This window comes from Phoca vitulina, unplaced genomic scaffold, assembly GCF_004348235.1.
Source record: "Phoca vitulina isolate PV1807 unplaced genomic scaffold, GSC_HSeal_1.0 scaffold2, whole genome shotgun sequence".
Classification (NCBI taxonomy): Eukaryota; Metazoa; Chordata; class Mammalia; order Carnivora; family Phocidae; genus Phoca; species Phoca vitulina.
In genome coordinates this window covers 89,551,932-89,567,173 of record NW_022589705.1, presented here as the reverse complement: position 1 = coordinate 89,567,173, position 15,242 = coordinate 89,551,932, and the positions used below count along the sequence as shown (strand labels likewise).

Sequence of the window (15,242 nt, the reverse complement as noted above, 5' to 3'; positions counted from 1 at the left end):
AAATTTCCTAGTAGACACAGTAAAAAATGAAAAGGTAAAATTAATTTTATTTAACTTAGTATGTCTAAAATATTATTTCAACATATAACCAATTTAAATAAGTTACTGAAGAATTTCTTTTTTTTTAAACTAAATCTACCAAGTCCAGTGTGTATTCTGTATTCACATCTCAAATTTCAAGTTCTCAATAGCCACGTGTGGGTTGTGGCTACGGATGGTATTGGATGGTCCACTTCTAACTAATGAGTAAACAGTGGCAAATTTTTTTTTTTTTAAGATTTTATTTATTTGAGAGAGAGAGTGAGAACGAGTGGGGGAGGGGGTAGTGGCAGAGGGAGAGGGAGAAGCAGACTCACCACTGAGCAGGGAGCCCGACGTGAGGCTCCATCCCAGGACCCCAGGATCATGACCTGGGCCAAAGGCAGACACTTAACTGACTGAGCCACTCAGGCGCCCAAGATTTTTAGAAGCAGGACTTTGTCATCTCGTGTGTGATTTAATGTGTCAATGACAAGAAAACAAAAGAACTAATACATTGTTTTTCGTATTTGGTAGAGAGGAACGAAGGGGATCTTATGACTATAGCCAAGATCGTACATATTATGAGAATGTTCGTACTCCGGGCACATATCCTGAGGATTCCAGACGGGACTATCCAGCCCGAGGGAGAGAATTTTATTCAGAATGGGAAACTTACCAAGGAGACTACTACGAATCACGATACTATGATGATCCTCGAGAATACAGGGATTACAGAAATGATCCTTATGAACAAGATATTCGGGAGTACAGTTACAGGCAAAGGGAACGAGAGAGAGAACGCGAAAGGTTTGAGTCTGACCGGGACAGAGACCATGAGAGGAGGCCCATTGAGCGCAGTCAGAGCCCAGTGCACTTGCGACGCCCACAGAGTCCTGGAGCATCTCCCTCGCAGTCGGAGCGGTTGCCAAGTGATTCTGAAAGGAGGATTTACAGCCGATCCTCAGACCGGAGCGGGAGCTGTAGCTCACTTTCCCCTCCAAGATATGATAAACTTGACAAATCTCGTTTGGAACGCTATACTAAAAATGAAAAGACGGATAAAGAAAGGACTTTCGATCCTGAGAGAGTGGAAAGAGAGAGACGCTTAATAAGGAAGGAAAAAGTGGAAAAGGACAAAACTGAAAAGCAGAAACGAAAAGGAAAAGTTCATTCCCCTAGTTCTCAGTCTTCAGAGACAGACCAAGAAAATGAGAGAGAACAGAGCCCTGAAAAATCAAGGAGTTCTAATAAATTGAGCAGAGAGAAAGCTGACAAAGAAGGAATAGCAAAAAACCGCCTGGAGCTCATGCCCTGTGTGGTTTTGACTCGAGTGAAAGAGAAAGAGGGGAAAGTTATTGACCACACTTCTTTGGAAAAGCTGAAAGCCAGGCTTGATAATGACAATGCCAAGTCTTCTGCCCTAGATCAGAAACTTCAGGTCTGTCAAACGGAGCCTACAAAGTCTGACTTGTCTAAACTGGAATCTGTTCGAATGAAAGTGCCAAAGGAAAAGGGACTGTCTAGCCACATCGAAGTGGTAGATAAGGAAGGTAGGCTTAAGCCCAGGAAGCACCTAAAACCAGAGCAGACTGCTGACGGGGTCAGCGCTGTAGATTTGGAGAAACTGGAAGCAAGGAAGAGGCGTTTTGCAGATTCCAATCTGAAAGCAGAAAGGCAAAAATCAGAAGTCAAGAAAAGTAGTCCAGAGTTGGAGGACGCTCGGGTCCTTTTAAAAAAGCAGCCTGACCTATCATCTAGAGATGTCATTCTGCTGAGGGAAGGAGAGTCAGAAAGAAAGCCTGTGAGGAAAGAAATTCTTAAACGAGAATCTAAAAAAATCAAACTAGACAGACTTAATGCTGTTCCCAGCCCCAAAGACTGTCAGGAGCTTGCCAGTGTTTCTGTTGGGACTGGCTCAAGGCCCAACTCAGACCTGCAAGCGAGGCTGGGAGAACTGGTATGCGAATCTGTGGAAAATCAAGAAATCCAGTCAAAAAAACCCATTCCCTCAAAACCACAACTCAAACAGCTGCAGTTATTAGATGATCAAGGACCAGAGAGAGAAGATATTAGGAAAAACTATTGCAGTCTTCGTGATGAGACACTTGAATGTAAATCAAGCCAAGAGAAACCACATTCAGTAAATACTGAAGAAAAAATTGGCATTGATATTGATCACACGCAGAGTTACCGAAAACAAATGGAGCAGAGTCGTAGAAAACAGCAGATGGAGATGGAAATTGCCAAGTCTGAGAAGTTTGGCAGTCCTAAAAAAGATGTAGATGAATATGAAAGACGGAGTCTGGTTCACGAGGTAGGCAAACCCCCCCAAGATGTCACTGATGACTCTCCTCCCAGCAAAAAGAAAAGGATGGACCACATTGATTTTGATACCTGCACCAAGAGAGAGAGGAATTACAGAAGTTCACGCCAAATCAGTGAAGACTCCGAAAGGACTGGCGGCTCTCCCAGTATCCGGCATGGTTCCTTCCATGAGGAAGACGACCCTGTGGGCTCCCCTAGGCTCATGTCAGTAAAAGGGTCTCCTAAGGCAGATGAAAAAGGTCTCCCCTATTCTAACATAACAGTCAGAGAAGAGTCCTTAAAATTTAATCCTTATGATTCTAGCAGAAGAGAACAGATGGCAGACATGGCCAAAATAAAGCTCTCTGTCTTGAATTCTGAAGATGAACTAAATCGGTGGGATTCTCAAATGAAACAAGATGCCAGCAGATTTGACGTGAGTTTCCCAAACAGCATAATTAAGAGAGAGAGCCTTCGAAAGAGGTCTGTACGTGACTTGGAACCTGGTGAGGTGCCTTCTGATTCTGATGAAGATGGTGAACACAAGTCCCACTCACCCAGAGCCTCTGCTTTATATGAGAGTTCTCGGCTGTCTTTTTTATTGAGGGACAGAGAAGACAAACTACGTGAGCGAGATGAAAGACTCTCTAGTTCTTTAGAAAGGAACAAATTTTATTCTTTTGCATTGGATAAGACAATCACACCAGACACCAAGGCTTTGCTTGAAAGAGCTAAATCGCTCTCTTCATCTCGAGAAGAAAATTGGTCTTTCCTTGATTGGGACTCCCGTTTTGCTAATTTTCGAAACAACAAAGATAAAGAAAAGGTTGACTCTGCTCCAAGACCTATTCCATCCTGGTACATGAAAAAGAAGAAAATTCGGACTGATTCAGAAGGAAAAATGGATGATAAAAAAGATGATCATAAAGAAGAAGAGCAGGAAAGACAAGAGTTATTTGCATCTCGTTTTTTACACAGTTCAATCTTTGAACAAGATTCCAAGCGATTGCAGCATCTAGAGAGAAAAGATGAAGAATCAGACTTCATTTCTGGTAGGTTGTATGGGCGGCAGACATCTGATGGAGCAAACAGCACAGCCGATTTGGTTCAAGAGCCAGTAGTTCTTTTCCATAGCAGATTTATGGAACTCACACGAATGCAACAGAAAGAAAAGGAAAAAGACCAAAAACCCAAAGAGGTTGAGAAACAGGAAGATACTGAGGATCCTCCTGAGACCCCAGAATCTGCTGAGAGTAAAGAGTCAGAACTGAAGACTCCCCCTCCGATTGGGCCTCCTGCCGTCACAGCTGTAGTTCCAGAGTCCGCATCGTCGTCACTGGAGAAGACGACAGCCAGCGACAAAGCAGGGGAGGTGCCTCTGGTGACAGAAGAGAAGCCCAGGGAGCCGGCCTCCACCTCCGAAGAAGCGAAGCCCGTGTCTGAGCAGGCTGCCACCACTGTGCAGCAGACCCAGCAGGTCGACCTGCCCTCAGCGGTGGACACCAGTAAAGATGCTGCTGGGGCTCCTTTGGCTGTGGAAGAGGACTCATCCGCTGACCAGCTGCCTTATCTGGACACCAAGCCTCCAACTCCCGGGGCCTCATTTTCCCAGGTAGAGGTCACCACGGATCCAGAACCTGATGGTACCCAACCACTTTCAAAACCGACTCAGAAGCCTGAGGAAGCTGATGAGCCAAAAGTGGAAAAGCCAAACTCAGCTGCTAATGTTGAGCCTAGTGCAAATCAGAAAGCTGAAGTTGTCCCTGAGGTCCAGCCTCAGGCTTCTGAAGACACTGAGGTTGATCCTCCAGTTGCTACGAAAGAGAAAAAGCCAAACAAAAGCAAGCGTTCCAAGACCCCCATTCAGGCCGCCGCAGCAAGTACCGTGGAGAAGCCTGTCACCAGGAAGAGCGAGCGCATAGACCGGGAGAAGCTTAAGCGGTCCAGTTCTCCTCGGGGAGAAGCACAGAAGCTTTTAGAGTTGAAGATGGAGGCAGAGAAGATTACAAGGACCGCCTCTAAAAACTCAGCCGCAGACCCAGAACACCCTGAACCAAGTCTGCCCCTCAGCCGAACGAGGCGCCGGAATGTGAGGAGTGTCTACGCAACCATGGGTGACCACGAGAGCCGCTCTCCCGTCAAGGAGCCCATGGAGCAGCCACGAGTGACCAGGAAGAGACTGGAGCGAGAGCTGCAGGAGGCCGCAGCGGTCCCCACGACCCCAAGGAGGGGGAGGCCTCCGAAAACCCGCCGTCGGGCTGAAGAAGATGAGGAGACCGAGGTGAAAGAACCAGTTGAGACACTCAAACCAGCTGAGGGATGGAGGTCCCCACGAGCCCAAAAATCAGGAGCTGCTGGTGGCCCACAAGGGAAAAGGGGGAAAAATGAGCCAAAAGGAGATGCTGAACGTCTGGAAGCGGCCGCTGAGGTGAGCGTGAAAGAAAATAACACAAAATCCAAGGCTGATAAAGAAGAAGCAGGAAGTGAACAAAAACGTGACAAAAAAGAAATTAGCACAGACAGAAATGCACCAGAAGCCCCCGCAGTTGAAGTGGTGGAGAAGAAAACAGCCCCTGAAAAAAACTCCAAGTCAAAGAGAGGAAGATCTCGAAACTCTAGGTCAGCAGTGGACAGATCTGCAAATCTGAAAAACGTGGATACTGGTGTCAGTCCCAGTGTGGCGGCAGGCGCCGCGGGGCTGGCGGGGGAGAAGGAAGCGGAGGTGGTGGCCGGCCCCGCCGAGAAGAGCGAGAGTCCCCAGAAGGAAGGGAGTTTATCATCCCAGTTGAACAGCGATCCGGCCCCTCCGGACAAGGTAGCGGAGGAGGAGGAAGGTGTGTCTGCCTCTGCGCCGCCCCCGGAACCCAGTCAGTCAGCCAAGCAGACGGAGCTGGAGCAGGCCGTGGAGAACATCGCAAAGCTCACCGAGGCCGCCTCCGCGGCCTTCAAGGCGGCGGCCGCAGGTGCGCCAGAGGGCCTCTCCACCGAGGACGGGGACAAGCCGGCACACCAGGCAAGTGAAACAGAACTGGCTGCAGCCATTGGCTCCATCATCAACGACATTTCTGGGGAGGCAGAGAATTTCCCAGCAGCGGCACCTTACCCCGCCGAATCCCAGACAGATCCACAGGCCCGCTCTCAGGCGCCGCAGCCCCCTGGGGAGGGCATGGAGCCTGAGACCGATGAGGCCGTGTCTGGCATCTTGGAGACCGAAGCTGCTACAGAATCTTCTGGACCACCAGCCAGTGCCCCTGACCCCTCAGCAGACCCAGCAGATACCAAGGAAGCTGGGGGGAACAGCAGCGGAACCTCCCAGCCAGTGCCAGAAGCCAAAGGCTCAAAAGAAGCAGAAGTCACTCTTGCTCGGAAAGAGAAAGGCCGCCAGAAGTCAAGTCGATCACGTCGCAAACGGAATACAAATAAGAAACCGGGGGGCACCGCAGAGACCCACATCTCTGAACCTGACCAAGTTCAATGCAAGAGTCCTGCTACAGATGAGGGGACGGCAGTGCCGCCCCCAGAAACTCCACAGGAAGAGCAGCAGAGAGAGAAGCCCCAGTCCACTCCGCCTGAGTCCTGTGCTTCGGACCCAAGCGAGACTCCATCCGTTGAGAATCTGCCCCAAGAAAGCGGCGTTGAAGAGAAGACTCCCACCAGAGCGTCTGCGCTCCCAGACCTTCCCCCTCCCTCCCAGCCAGCACCAGTGGAGGATGAACCTCAAGCCAGATTCAAGGTGCATTCCATCATTGAAAGTGACCCCGTGACCCCGCCCAGTGACTCAAGCACCCCCCCCCCCACAATCCCTTCGGTAACTGCAGCAAAGCTCCCACCCCCTGTTGCCTCTGGGGGGGCCCCACACCAGAGCCCCCCTACTAAGGTCACCGAGTGGATCACCAGGCAGGAGGAGCCTCGGGCTCAGTCCACCCCGTCTCCAGCTCTTCCCCCAGACACAAAAGCTTCCGACATTGACACCAGCTCCAGTACGCTGAGGAAGATCCTTATGGACCCCAAGTACGTCTCCGCCACTGGCATCACTTCCACGAGTGTCACGGCCGCCATCGCGGAGCCTGTCAGCGCTGCCCCTTGCCTGCATGAGGCACCGCCCCTGCCTCCAGTTGAGCCCAAAAAGCCACCTTTAGAAGAGAAACCAGCAGCTCCAGCACCCAACACCTCTGACACACAGGCCCCAGAGGTTCCAGTAGCCGCGGAAAAGGAAAAGGTGGCTCCAGTCATTGCTCCCAAAATTACTTCTGTGATTAGCCGGATGCCCGTGAGCATCGATTTGGAGAACTCACAAAAGATAACTCTGGCAAAGCCAGCTCCTCAAACCCTGACCGGCCTGGTGAGTGCTCTGACGGGCCTGGTGAACGTCTCCTTGGTCCCCGTGAACGCCCTGACCGGCCCCGTGAATGCCCTGAAGGGCCCCGTGAAGGGCTCAGTGGCCACTCTGAAAGGCCTGGTGAACACTCCTGCCGGCCCCGTGAACGTCCTCAAGGGGCCAGTGAATGTTCTCACGGGGCCGGTGAACGTGCTCGCCGCTCCGGTGAACGCCGCCGCGGGCACGGTGAACGCCGCCGCCGTGGGCACGGTGAACGCCGCCGCGGGTGCCATGAATGCGGGCGCGGTGACCGTCACAGCGGGTGCAGTGACTGCCGCATCTGGCAGCGCGACCGCCACCAGCACAGGCGCGGTGACGGTGGCAGGCGCGGTGGTGACGCCGTCGGCAAAGGGCAAGCCCAGACCCAGCACTAACGAGAACAGTCGGTTCCACCCAGGGTCTATGTCTGTGATCGACGACCGCCCGGCAGACGCGGGCTCTGGCGCCGGGCTGCGTGTGAACACGTCTGAAGGGGTCGTGCTGCTGAGCTACTCAGGGCAGAAGACGGAAGGCCCGCAGCGGATCAGCGCCAAGATCAGCCAGATCCCCCCGGCCAGTGCCATGGACATCGAATTCCAGCAGTCGGTGTCCAAGTCCCAGGTCAAGCCTGATTCTGTGGCCCCGTCACAGCCTTCACCCAAGGGCCCCCAGGCTCCTTCGGGCTTTGCCAATGTGGCCACTCACTCGACTCTGGTACTGACTGCCCAGACGTATAACGCGTCTCCCGTGATTTCATCCGTGAAGGCTGACCGTCCGTCCCTGGAGAAGCCCGAGCCCATCCACCTCTCCGTGTCCGCACCTGTCACCCAGGGTGGCACGGTGAAGGTTCTCACCCAGGGCATAAACACGCCCCCAGTGCTGGTTCACAACCAGCTGGTCCTCACCCCAAGCATCGTCACCACTAATAAAAAGCTTGCTGACCCCGTCACCCTCAAAATAGAGACCAAGGTCCTCCAGCCAGCGAATCTGGGGTCCGCTCTCAATCCCCACCACCCTCCTGCTCTGCCCAGCAAGCTGCCTGCAGAAGTGAACCACGTCGCCTCGGGGCCCAGCACCCCGACAGATCGAACGGTCTCCCATTTGGCAGCCACAAAGCCAGATGCACATTCTCCTCGACCCAGTGGGCCTGCTCCGTCCCCGTTCCCGAGAGCGTGCCACCCTAGCAGCACCACGTCCACGGCTCTCTCCACTAATGCCACGGTCATGCTGGCGGCAGGCATTCCTGTGCCTCAGTTCATCTCCAGCATACACCCGGAGCAGTCTGTCATCATGCCGCCCCACAGCATCACCCAGACTGTGTCCCTTAGCCACCTGTCCCAGGGCGAGGTGAGAATGAACACGCCCACGCTGCCCAGCATCACCTACAGCATCCGGCCGGAGACGCTTCACTCGCCGCGGGCCCCTCTGCAGCCGCAGCAGATAGAGGTCAGGGCCCCGCAGCGTGCGGGCACACCGCAGCCGGCCGCAGCTGGTGTGCCGGCCCTGGCCCCCCAGCACCCTCCGGAGGAAGAAGTGCATTATCACCTCCCTGTTGCTCGGGCTGCGGCCCCCGTGCAGTCGGAGGTGCTGGTCATGCAGTCCGAGTACCGACTGCACCCGTACACCGTGCCCCGGGACGTGAGGATCATGGTGCATCCGCACGTGACGGCCGTCAGCGAGCAGCCCCGGGCGGCAGACGGGGTGGTGAAGGGGCCGCCGGCCAGCAAGGTCCCGCAGCAGCCCGGGAAGGACGCGGCCAAGACGGCGGAAGCCAAAGCGGCCCCGGCCCCCGCGCCCCACGGGGAGGCCCGCATCCTCACGGTCACCCCCAGCAACCAGCTGCAGGGGCTGCCTCTGACCCCACCTGTGGTGGTGACGCACGGCGTGCAGATCGTGCACTCCAGTGGGGAGCTGTTCCAGGAGTACAGATACGGAGACATCCGCACCTACCACGGCCCCGCTCAGCTCACGCACACTCAGTTTCCGGCCGCCGCCTCCATCGGTCTGCCTCCTCGGACCAAGGCTGCCGCTCAGGTGAGTGCCGCACCGCAGCGTCGCTCCCTGCGCTGGTTGAGGTACCAGCGCCGGCCTGGACACGTGTCGCCCTTTCTGTGAGTTTAAAGAGGCGCTCCCAGAATTGCAGGGTGAGGGAATTCGATCACCGTGCAGAGGGCCGAGACCCGGGAAGGCGCGCTCTGGGGGGACCTGATGGGGGGGCAGTGCCTCCTTGCAGGGGTGTGGGGGAGAGTGAGCGGGTGACCCCTCCCCGGAACCCTCAATCCTGAGTGCCCAAGAGGATCCCTGCTGTGGGCCTGACTTGCAGGGGGTGCCTGCAGCCGACCCTGCCCGGGAGCCCATGGCTGGGGAGTGGGCTGGGGGTGGGGGTCGGGGGGCGGCAGGCAGGGTGCCGTGTGTAACACGCTCTCCTCCCCGTTCCTCTCTCCCCTGCTGAACTCCAGGGCCCAGCTCCTGAAGGTGAGCCCTTGCAGCCCACTCAGCCCGCACAGTCTACACAGCCTGCCCAGCCCGTGCAGTCCGCACAGCCTGCCCAGCCCACGCAGCCCTCCCAGCTCGGCCAGCCGGGCCAGCCACCAAGCAGCAAGATGCCTCAGGTCTCCCAGGAGGCGAAGGGGACCCAGACAGGAGTAGAACAGCCTCGCCTCCCAACCGTACCTGCAGCCAGGCCAGCCGAGCCTCATGCCCAGGTTCAGAGGGCGCAGGCAGAAACCAGCCAGACCTCCTACCCCTCCCCCGTGTCCGTCTCCATGAAGCCTGACCTCCCGGCCCCTCTCCCTGCTCAGGCTGCCCCAAAGCAGCCGTTGTTTGTCCCCACAACCTCAAGCCCCAGCACCCCTCCAGGACTGGCTCTGACGCACACCGAAGCCCAGCCCGCTCCCAAACCAGATTCTTCTCCACACTTGACTTCCCAGAGGCCTGTGGATATGGTCCAGCTCCTGAAGGTAAGCCTGGGCAGGGGGCCTCCCCGGCTCCCCTCCGAGCTTTGCGCTGTGTTGAAGGTCCTAAGGTCCCCACTTAGACCAGTAAGCTGTTGTCTGGAGCCATGTCCAGCATGGCTCTGCTCTGCAGCCGGGAGCTTACTGCCTGTTTGTCTCCCCGAGAGCAGAAGTACCCCATCGTGTGGCAGGGCCTGCTGGCCCTCAAGAACGACACGGCTGCCGTGCAGCTCCACTTCGTCTCTGGCAACAACGTTCTGGCCCATCGCTCTCTGCCCCTGTCTGAAGGAGGCCCCCCGCTGAGGATCGCCCAGAGGATGCGGCTGGAGGCCTCACAGCTGGAAGGGGTTGCCCGAAGGATGACGGTGAGCTTCGGGGCCCAGGCGCGCGACTGCCCTGCCCATGACGGAGGACGGGGCTTGCCCCGCACGTTCTGTGGCCGGCGGGGGTGTAAAATGCCTCTAGGCTCAGAAACCGTTTTTTTCAGTCAACAAATAGGGTGGACTTTAAGGTCGGGGGCGGGGGGTGGGTCTTTTGTGGACTCTGCAGCCGAACCCCTGGTCGGACAGGCCTCCACACGGGGCCGCTGTCCTGAGGGGAGGCCCCGGATGACTGACAGCTGTGCTGCCGCCACAGGTGGAGACAGATTACTGTCTGCTGCTGGCTCTGCCCTGCGGCCGTGACCAGGAGGATGTCGTGAGCCAGACCGAGTCCCTCAAGGCGGCCTTCATCACCTATCTGCAGGCCAAGCAGGCGGCAGGGATCATCAACGTTCCCAACCCTGGCTCCAATCAGGTCAGCCCGCTGTCCGCACATGCTCAGGCTGGTCAGCCGTCTAATCGGGGGGCACGGGCTACCAGTGCCGACTCAGAGGAGTCCAGAGGTTTCTCCGAGGTGGGCAGAAGGGCGTTTTGGATAGAGGACTCGAGCGGAGTGTAGAGGTGGGGCCCCCGTGGCCCATCCTGGAGCTAACCCAGGGCGGGACCGCTGAGACCACAGAGGTTTTCAGCTCCGTGCTGCGGAGGCTCCCGCAGAGGGTCGTTCAGGTGGCTAGTTCGCTGACACCTAGGTTCTTTCTGGTGGACAGTCCCGGGGGCATGAGCTGATGGGGAAACGGACTCACCCTAGCTCGGTGTATTGGGCCCCCAGGTGGAAATGTTCAAGAATGGTAGTGGGGTGGCTGATGTGGAGACAAGGGATCCCACTCTTCTCTCTCGTCCCCCCCCTCCCCCAGCCCGCCTATGTGCTGCAGATCTTCCCGCCCTGCGAGTTCTCCGAGAGCCACCTGTCCCGTCTGGCCCCCGACCTCCTTGCCAGCGTCTCCAACATTTCTCCCCACCTCATGATTGTCATCGCCTCCGTGTGAGCCACTGATGGCCGCCACTCGGTGTATTTCCCCGAGGCTCTGCAGCAGAAAGTAAACCCAGGACCCCCCAGTCACGTGGAGGAAGCAGCTGCCGAAGGGGACATCCTCCACTGCCAGCTGCCAGCCTTGCCCTCGAGCCCGCTCCCCCCCCAGGCTCAGGGGGGCAGACCCCTCTGGGCAGTGGTGCTGCTACCTGTGTGTTTACATGACATTTAGCCCGAGGACAGACCACCACCCGATGGACTCTGCAGACACCTTGGGGCTGGGTTTCTCTCTCCTCTTTTTGGAGAAAAGGAACTGGGCAGTGGAATTAATTTTTTGTTTTTGTTTTTAAGAAACAAAACAGAACTGCCTTTGCACTAAATTAGTGACTTGGACTTTTGCACAGTGAAGACAGGCTGTGACACTCTGGATGTCTTGGTGGACCTGAAACACACACATCAAGGACTCGAGCGCAGGACATCAGGTTTCTGCCGAAACACTGGGGTCAAGGAACATTTCATTGGGTTGTTTTGTCCCCACCCCGCCCTTCCCCTTGTTCATTTGAATGTGTCACCTTTCTCAATTCTCCTGCCGCCACCATCTTTGATTCACCCGGATGTATAGTTTACAATCGAAAAAGAGCAGACAGGAGGATTCTCTTTCCTGGTGGGATATGCGGAACTTGGGATGTGTGTATATATAAATATATAATATATATAAATATATATAATACTGACTTAAAAAAAATCAAATTCCCCTGACATACATTTTTTTTAATCTGTGCCAAAAATGTGTTTTCAGAGAAGAATCTTATTTTCATACTCAGACTTTGTATTGTCACTCATTTGTATAAGTGCGCTTCGTTACAGCACGGGCCCTGCCCCAGCGATTTGGAAGTGTCACACACACAAAAAGACTGTACAAAAAAGACTGGCTTCCCCTCTTCCTGTTACCTTGACCTCTCCCCCCGCCCCCAACTTCCTAACACTTATTAATTTATGAAACTGGTTTTCTCAGCGCAGTTTTGTTTTGTGTGTCCATTGGATTACAAACTTTATTAAAAAATACAAAACACGTCAAGTGTGGATGTGACTGTTACTTGGGAGGACCAAGGGTCCTTTGCTTATGGGAACAGCTGGCCCTCATCCCGCTTGTTTCCCTCCCCCAGTCTGTCCATGGGACCTGCTCCCTTCCTGCCACTTAATCCTCCCCAAGCATCGTGTTATCTTGTACAAAAGAGGTTTCTGCCACAGACTGAACTTATTTGTTCTCGGGTAACGTGGAAGGCACTTCAAAGTTGGATTGTGGGGGGGGGGGGGGTGAGGAGGGGGCCGGGGGAACCACCCACCAGGCAAACTCTGAAACCTCGTAGGCCAACTTTGGTGTCTTGTCTCTTGCCCCTTCCTCCCTCAGGCCTGCCCCGGCGCCAGCGAGGAGGGTGGGGCGACTGGGCCCGGCTCCCCCTGCAGCTGGACCCACTACAAGCTGGGGAGGCGGGGTGTGGGGACAGGACCACAGAGCTGATGGTCTCACTTGAGAGAATCACGGGGCTCTCGGAGTGAGGAGGTGGCGCCATCTCCGAGGGAGGGATTACAACTGCTCGGAGCAGACTGCAGAGGGGCAGGGACGGCATCAGCTCTCCCTGCCGAGGAGGGTAAGGATGAGCTGTTCCACGGCCCCTGCTGGCCGTGTCCCCCACCTCCCCCCATCAAAGCCCCTGGCCACGCGTTTCTGACCCTCAGCCTGGTCATAGACTCCATCGGTTGAGGGCAAATAAATGGTCCCCAAAGAGCGGGGCACTGGCTCGGCCTCGATCCTGCGAAGTGAGGGGGGAGCCCTCCTGCTTCCCCAAGCCCAACAGAACTGGGCCCGTGGCCCGCTGGGCCTGGCTCTCTGCCTACCTTGCCGCTCTGGCTGAACGGGCTTCTGAGCTGGGCTCTCTCTGGGGTGCCTGGATCCTGGTAAGCCACCCAACTGGGCAGAGGGGGAGCAGGGTCACAGCTGTGCTCCACGGCGGAGAGGGGAGCGCAGGTCCTGAAGCTGAACAGGTGAGAAGCCCAAGGGGGAGACTGGATGAGGGGATGGGGTGCACGGAGCCACGGTCTCTCTGGCCCCAGGCGTGCCGCCCACACCCCGACTCCGGACAAGGAAGCCAGCTTTTTTTTTTTTCCTAGACCGGTCCAGAGGCACCAGTCCCACTCTGCGGGAGGGACAGCCTGGCCGCTTGGCCAAGGAACAGGTCGGTGCCGGCTGGCGCCTGGGAGGGGCAGCCCTTCCGTGGCTTCGGCCACAGCTCTGCCAGCTCCCCGCCCCACCCCCACAGGGAGCTATAGGCAGCGTTAGAAAATAATCGAATTTATTCTCTCTAGGGAACGGGGCCACCCCTCTCAGATCTAGGGTGCCGGCCATCCTTAAATAAACAGTCACAAGGAGGGACGCCCGCTCACTCCGCAGGCGGTGGACACTCAGGGGCTGTGGGGGGCGTCTCTGCCAGAGCGGGCTGGCCCTCGGCCCCGTCCCGAGGGCGGAAGACCAGCTCCCCAGCCTGCAGCACCTGCCCGGCCGGCCACGCGCTGCCCGGCCCGTACTGCTGGTAGAAGTCCGCGTCCGTCTGGAACATGACCAGCGCCTGGGCCGTGTGGATCCGCACGTGCTGCGCCAGGCTGTTCGCGTCCAGGAACTTGTCCCCACAGGAGTCACAGGCGTAGAGGATGTGGGTGTTGGGGTCTGTGGGAGGTGGGAGGTGGGGGCCGTGGTCAGGATGGGGACAGCCCTCGGGGCCCACCCGTTTTCACACTCCGGGCGGCCCCTCTCACCTTCCTCCTGGACTTGCTTCACGGCTTTGCTGATCTCGGCCTTAAGTACTTCCGTCTCGTCGGCGGTCACCGCGGCCCCCACTGGTACCACTGCGGGCAAAGGCGGGCGGAGTCCGCGGGGCCTCAGGCCTCAGGCGCCTGCCCCGACGCGGCCACCGCGGAGGCCAGCTGCCCGCGACCACCCCCTGCTGCCCGCAGCCCGCACCTGTGAGCTGAGTGACGGCCGTTGCCGCCAGCGCCTCGGTGGCCAGCGTGACCATGTCATCCACGGTGACCACGCTGACCTCACCCCCCTCCTCGGGCTCCAGGATTTTGATGCCCGCCTTGCCCTGGTGCACGGTCTTCACGTGGGAACGCAGGTTGTCCACCCGGTTGAAGCCACGACCGCACTTGTCACACAGGTAAGGCTTCTCTCCTGGGGGGGAAGGCAAGGTTCTCGCCTGCCGTTGGGGGGGGGGGGGGAGGACCTCAGTGGCCTCCAGCTTCCCCCAAAGCCCTGTCCTTTCCAGCAGCAAGTGCTCTGGGGCAGCACCAGGGCTGCACAGAAGCCTCCAGTGGCCACCGCACCTTCTGGAAACTAGGAAAATGGGGTCCTCATGGGAACTGACCCTCCCAGGCCCCCTGCAGCAAGGACTGGCACCCAAGGCTGGGATTTGCAGGCACCTCCCTTCCCCCCACCCCCGCCCCCAAGAGCACGGCCGGATGGGGCAGGCGGGCACCAGCTCACCGGTGTGGATGATGATGTGCTTGGACAGGTCCCCCACGTTCACGAAGGCCTTGCTGCACACGCTGCACTTGTGAGGACGAATGTTGTCGTGGTGGCGAATGTGATTGGCCAGCTGGCTGGACTGGACGAATCTGCGGCGCGCAGAGCAAGCGGCTGGCACCGAACTGCCCGAGGCCCGAGGTGGGGGGGCGGGGGGCGGGGGGCTGGGCTGGGGCCTCCTGCCTCCTCTTCTGGATGGGGCGGACCGGGGACCTCTGCCTAGGCCGGGCCGCTGCCAAGTGAGCTCTAGGTTCGTTTCCTGACCCCCTTCCCCGAGCGAGCGGGCTGCCAGGGACCCCCGTGGGGCCCGGGGCGTGCGGGGTGCGGGGTGCGGGGGAGGGGTGGGGGGAGGGCCAGGACCTCTTGCCGCAGCGCTCGCAGACGTAGGGCTTCTCCCCGGTGTGCTGGCGCACGTGCGCGATCAGGGAGCTGGCCTGGGTGAAGGCCTTGCCGCACATCACGCACTGGCACGGCTTCTCGCCTGGGGCCGGGGGGCAGGAGAAGGCGTCGGCACCACCCCCGCCCAGCGCCTCCCCCCCCAGGCCCCCCCCGGGCCGAGCACCCACCGGTGTGGATGCGCACGTGCCGCTGCAGGGCGCCGGGGTCAGCGAACTGCCGCTGGCAGTGGACGCACACGTACGGCTTCTCCCCGCTGTGGATCCGGAGGTGCCGCTTG

At 57.6% G+C, this 15,242-nt stretch overlaps 2 protein-coding genes across 4 annotated transcripts in view; one reads left to right on the top strand and one right to left on the bottom strand.

Annotated features, from left to right (window-relative positions):
• SPEN (spen family transcriptional repressor) overlaps positions 1-12,286 on the top strand; it is a 104,979-nt gene extending 92,693 nt beyond the window's left edge. For 2 of the 3 annotated variants that reach the window (XM_032393009.1, XM_032393001.1), the window contains 5 exons: positions 556-8,716; positions 9,142-9,642; positions 9,807-10,001; positions 10,273-10,431; positions 10,871-11,240. In XM_032393009.1, coding sequence (XP_032248900.1) covers positions 556-8,716; positions 9,142-9,642; positions 9,807-10,001; positions 10,273-10,431; positions 10,871-11,002 — 9,148 coding nt within the window. In that variant the 3' untranslated portion in view covers positions 11,003-11,240. Of the gene's footprint in view, positions 1-555; positions 8,717-9,141; positions 9,643-9,806; positions 10,002-10,272; positions 10,432-10,870 lie in introns of all 3 variants that reach the window. The other variant, XM_032392991.1, reaches the window with a different exon arrangement.
• A 16-nt stretch (positions 12,287-12,302) lies between these two features.
• ZBTB17 (zinc finger and BTB domain containing 17) overlaps positions 12,303-15,242 on the bottom strand; it is a 30,919-nt gene continuing 27,979 nt past the window's right edge. Inside the window, exons 10-15 of the mRNA XM_032393021.1 lie at positions 15,133-15,238; positions 14,927-15,047; positions 14,528-14,658; positions 14,006-14,215; positions 13,801-13,890; positions 12,303-13,711 (exon numbers count right to left, since the gene is read on the bottom strand). Of these exons, the coding sequence (XP_032248912.1) occupies positions 13,428-13,711; positions 13,801-13,890; positions 14,006-14,215; positions 14,528-14,658; positions 14,927-15,047; positions 15,133-15,238 (942 nt within the window). The 3' untranslated portion in view covers positions 12,303-13,427. The remainder of the gene's footprint in view (positions 13,712-13,800; positions 13,891-14,005; positions 14,216-14,527; positions 14,659-14,926; positions 15,048-15,132; positions 15,239-15,242) is intronic.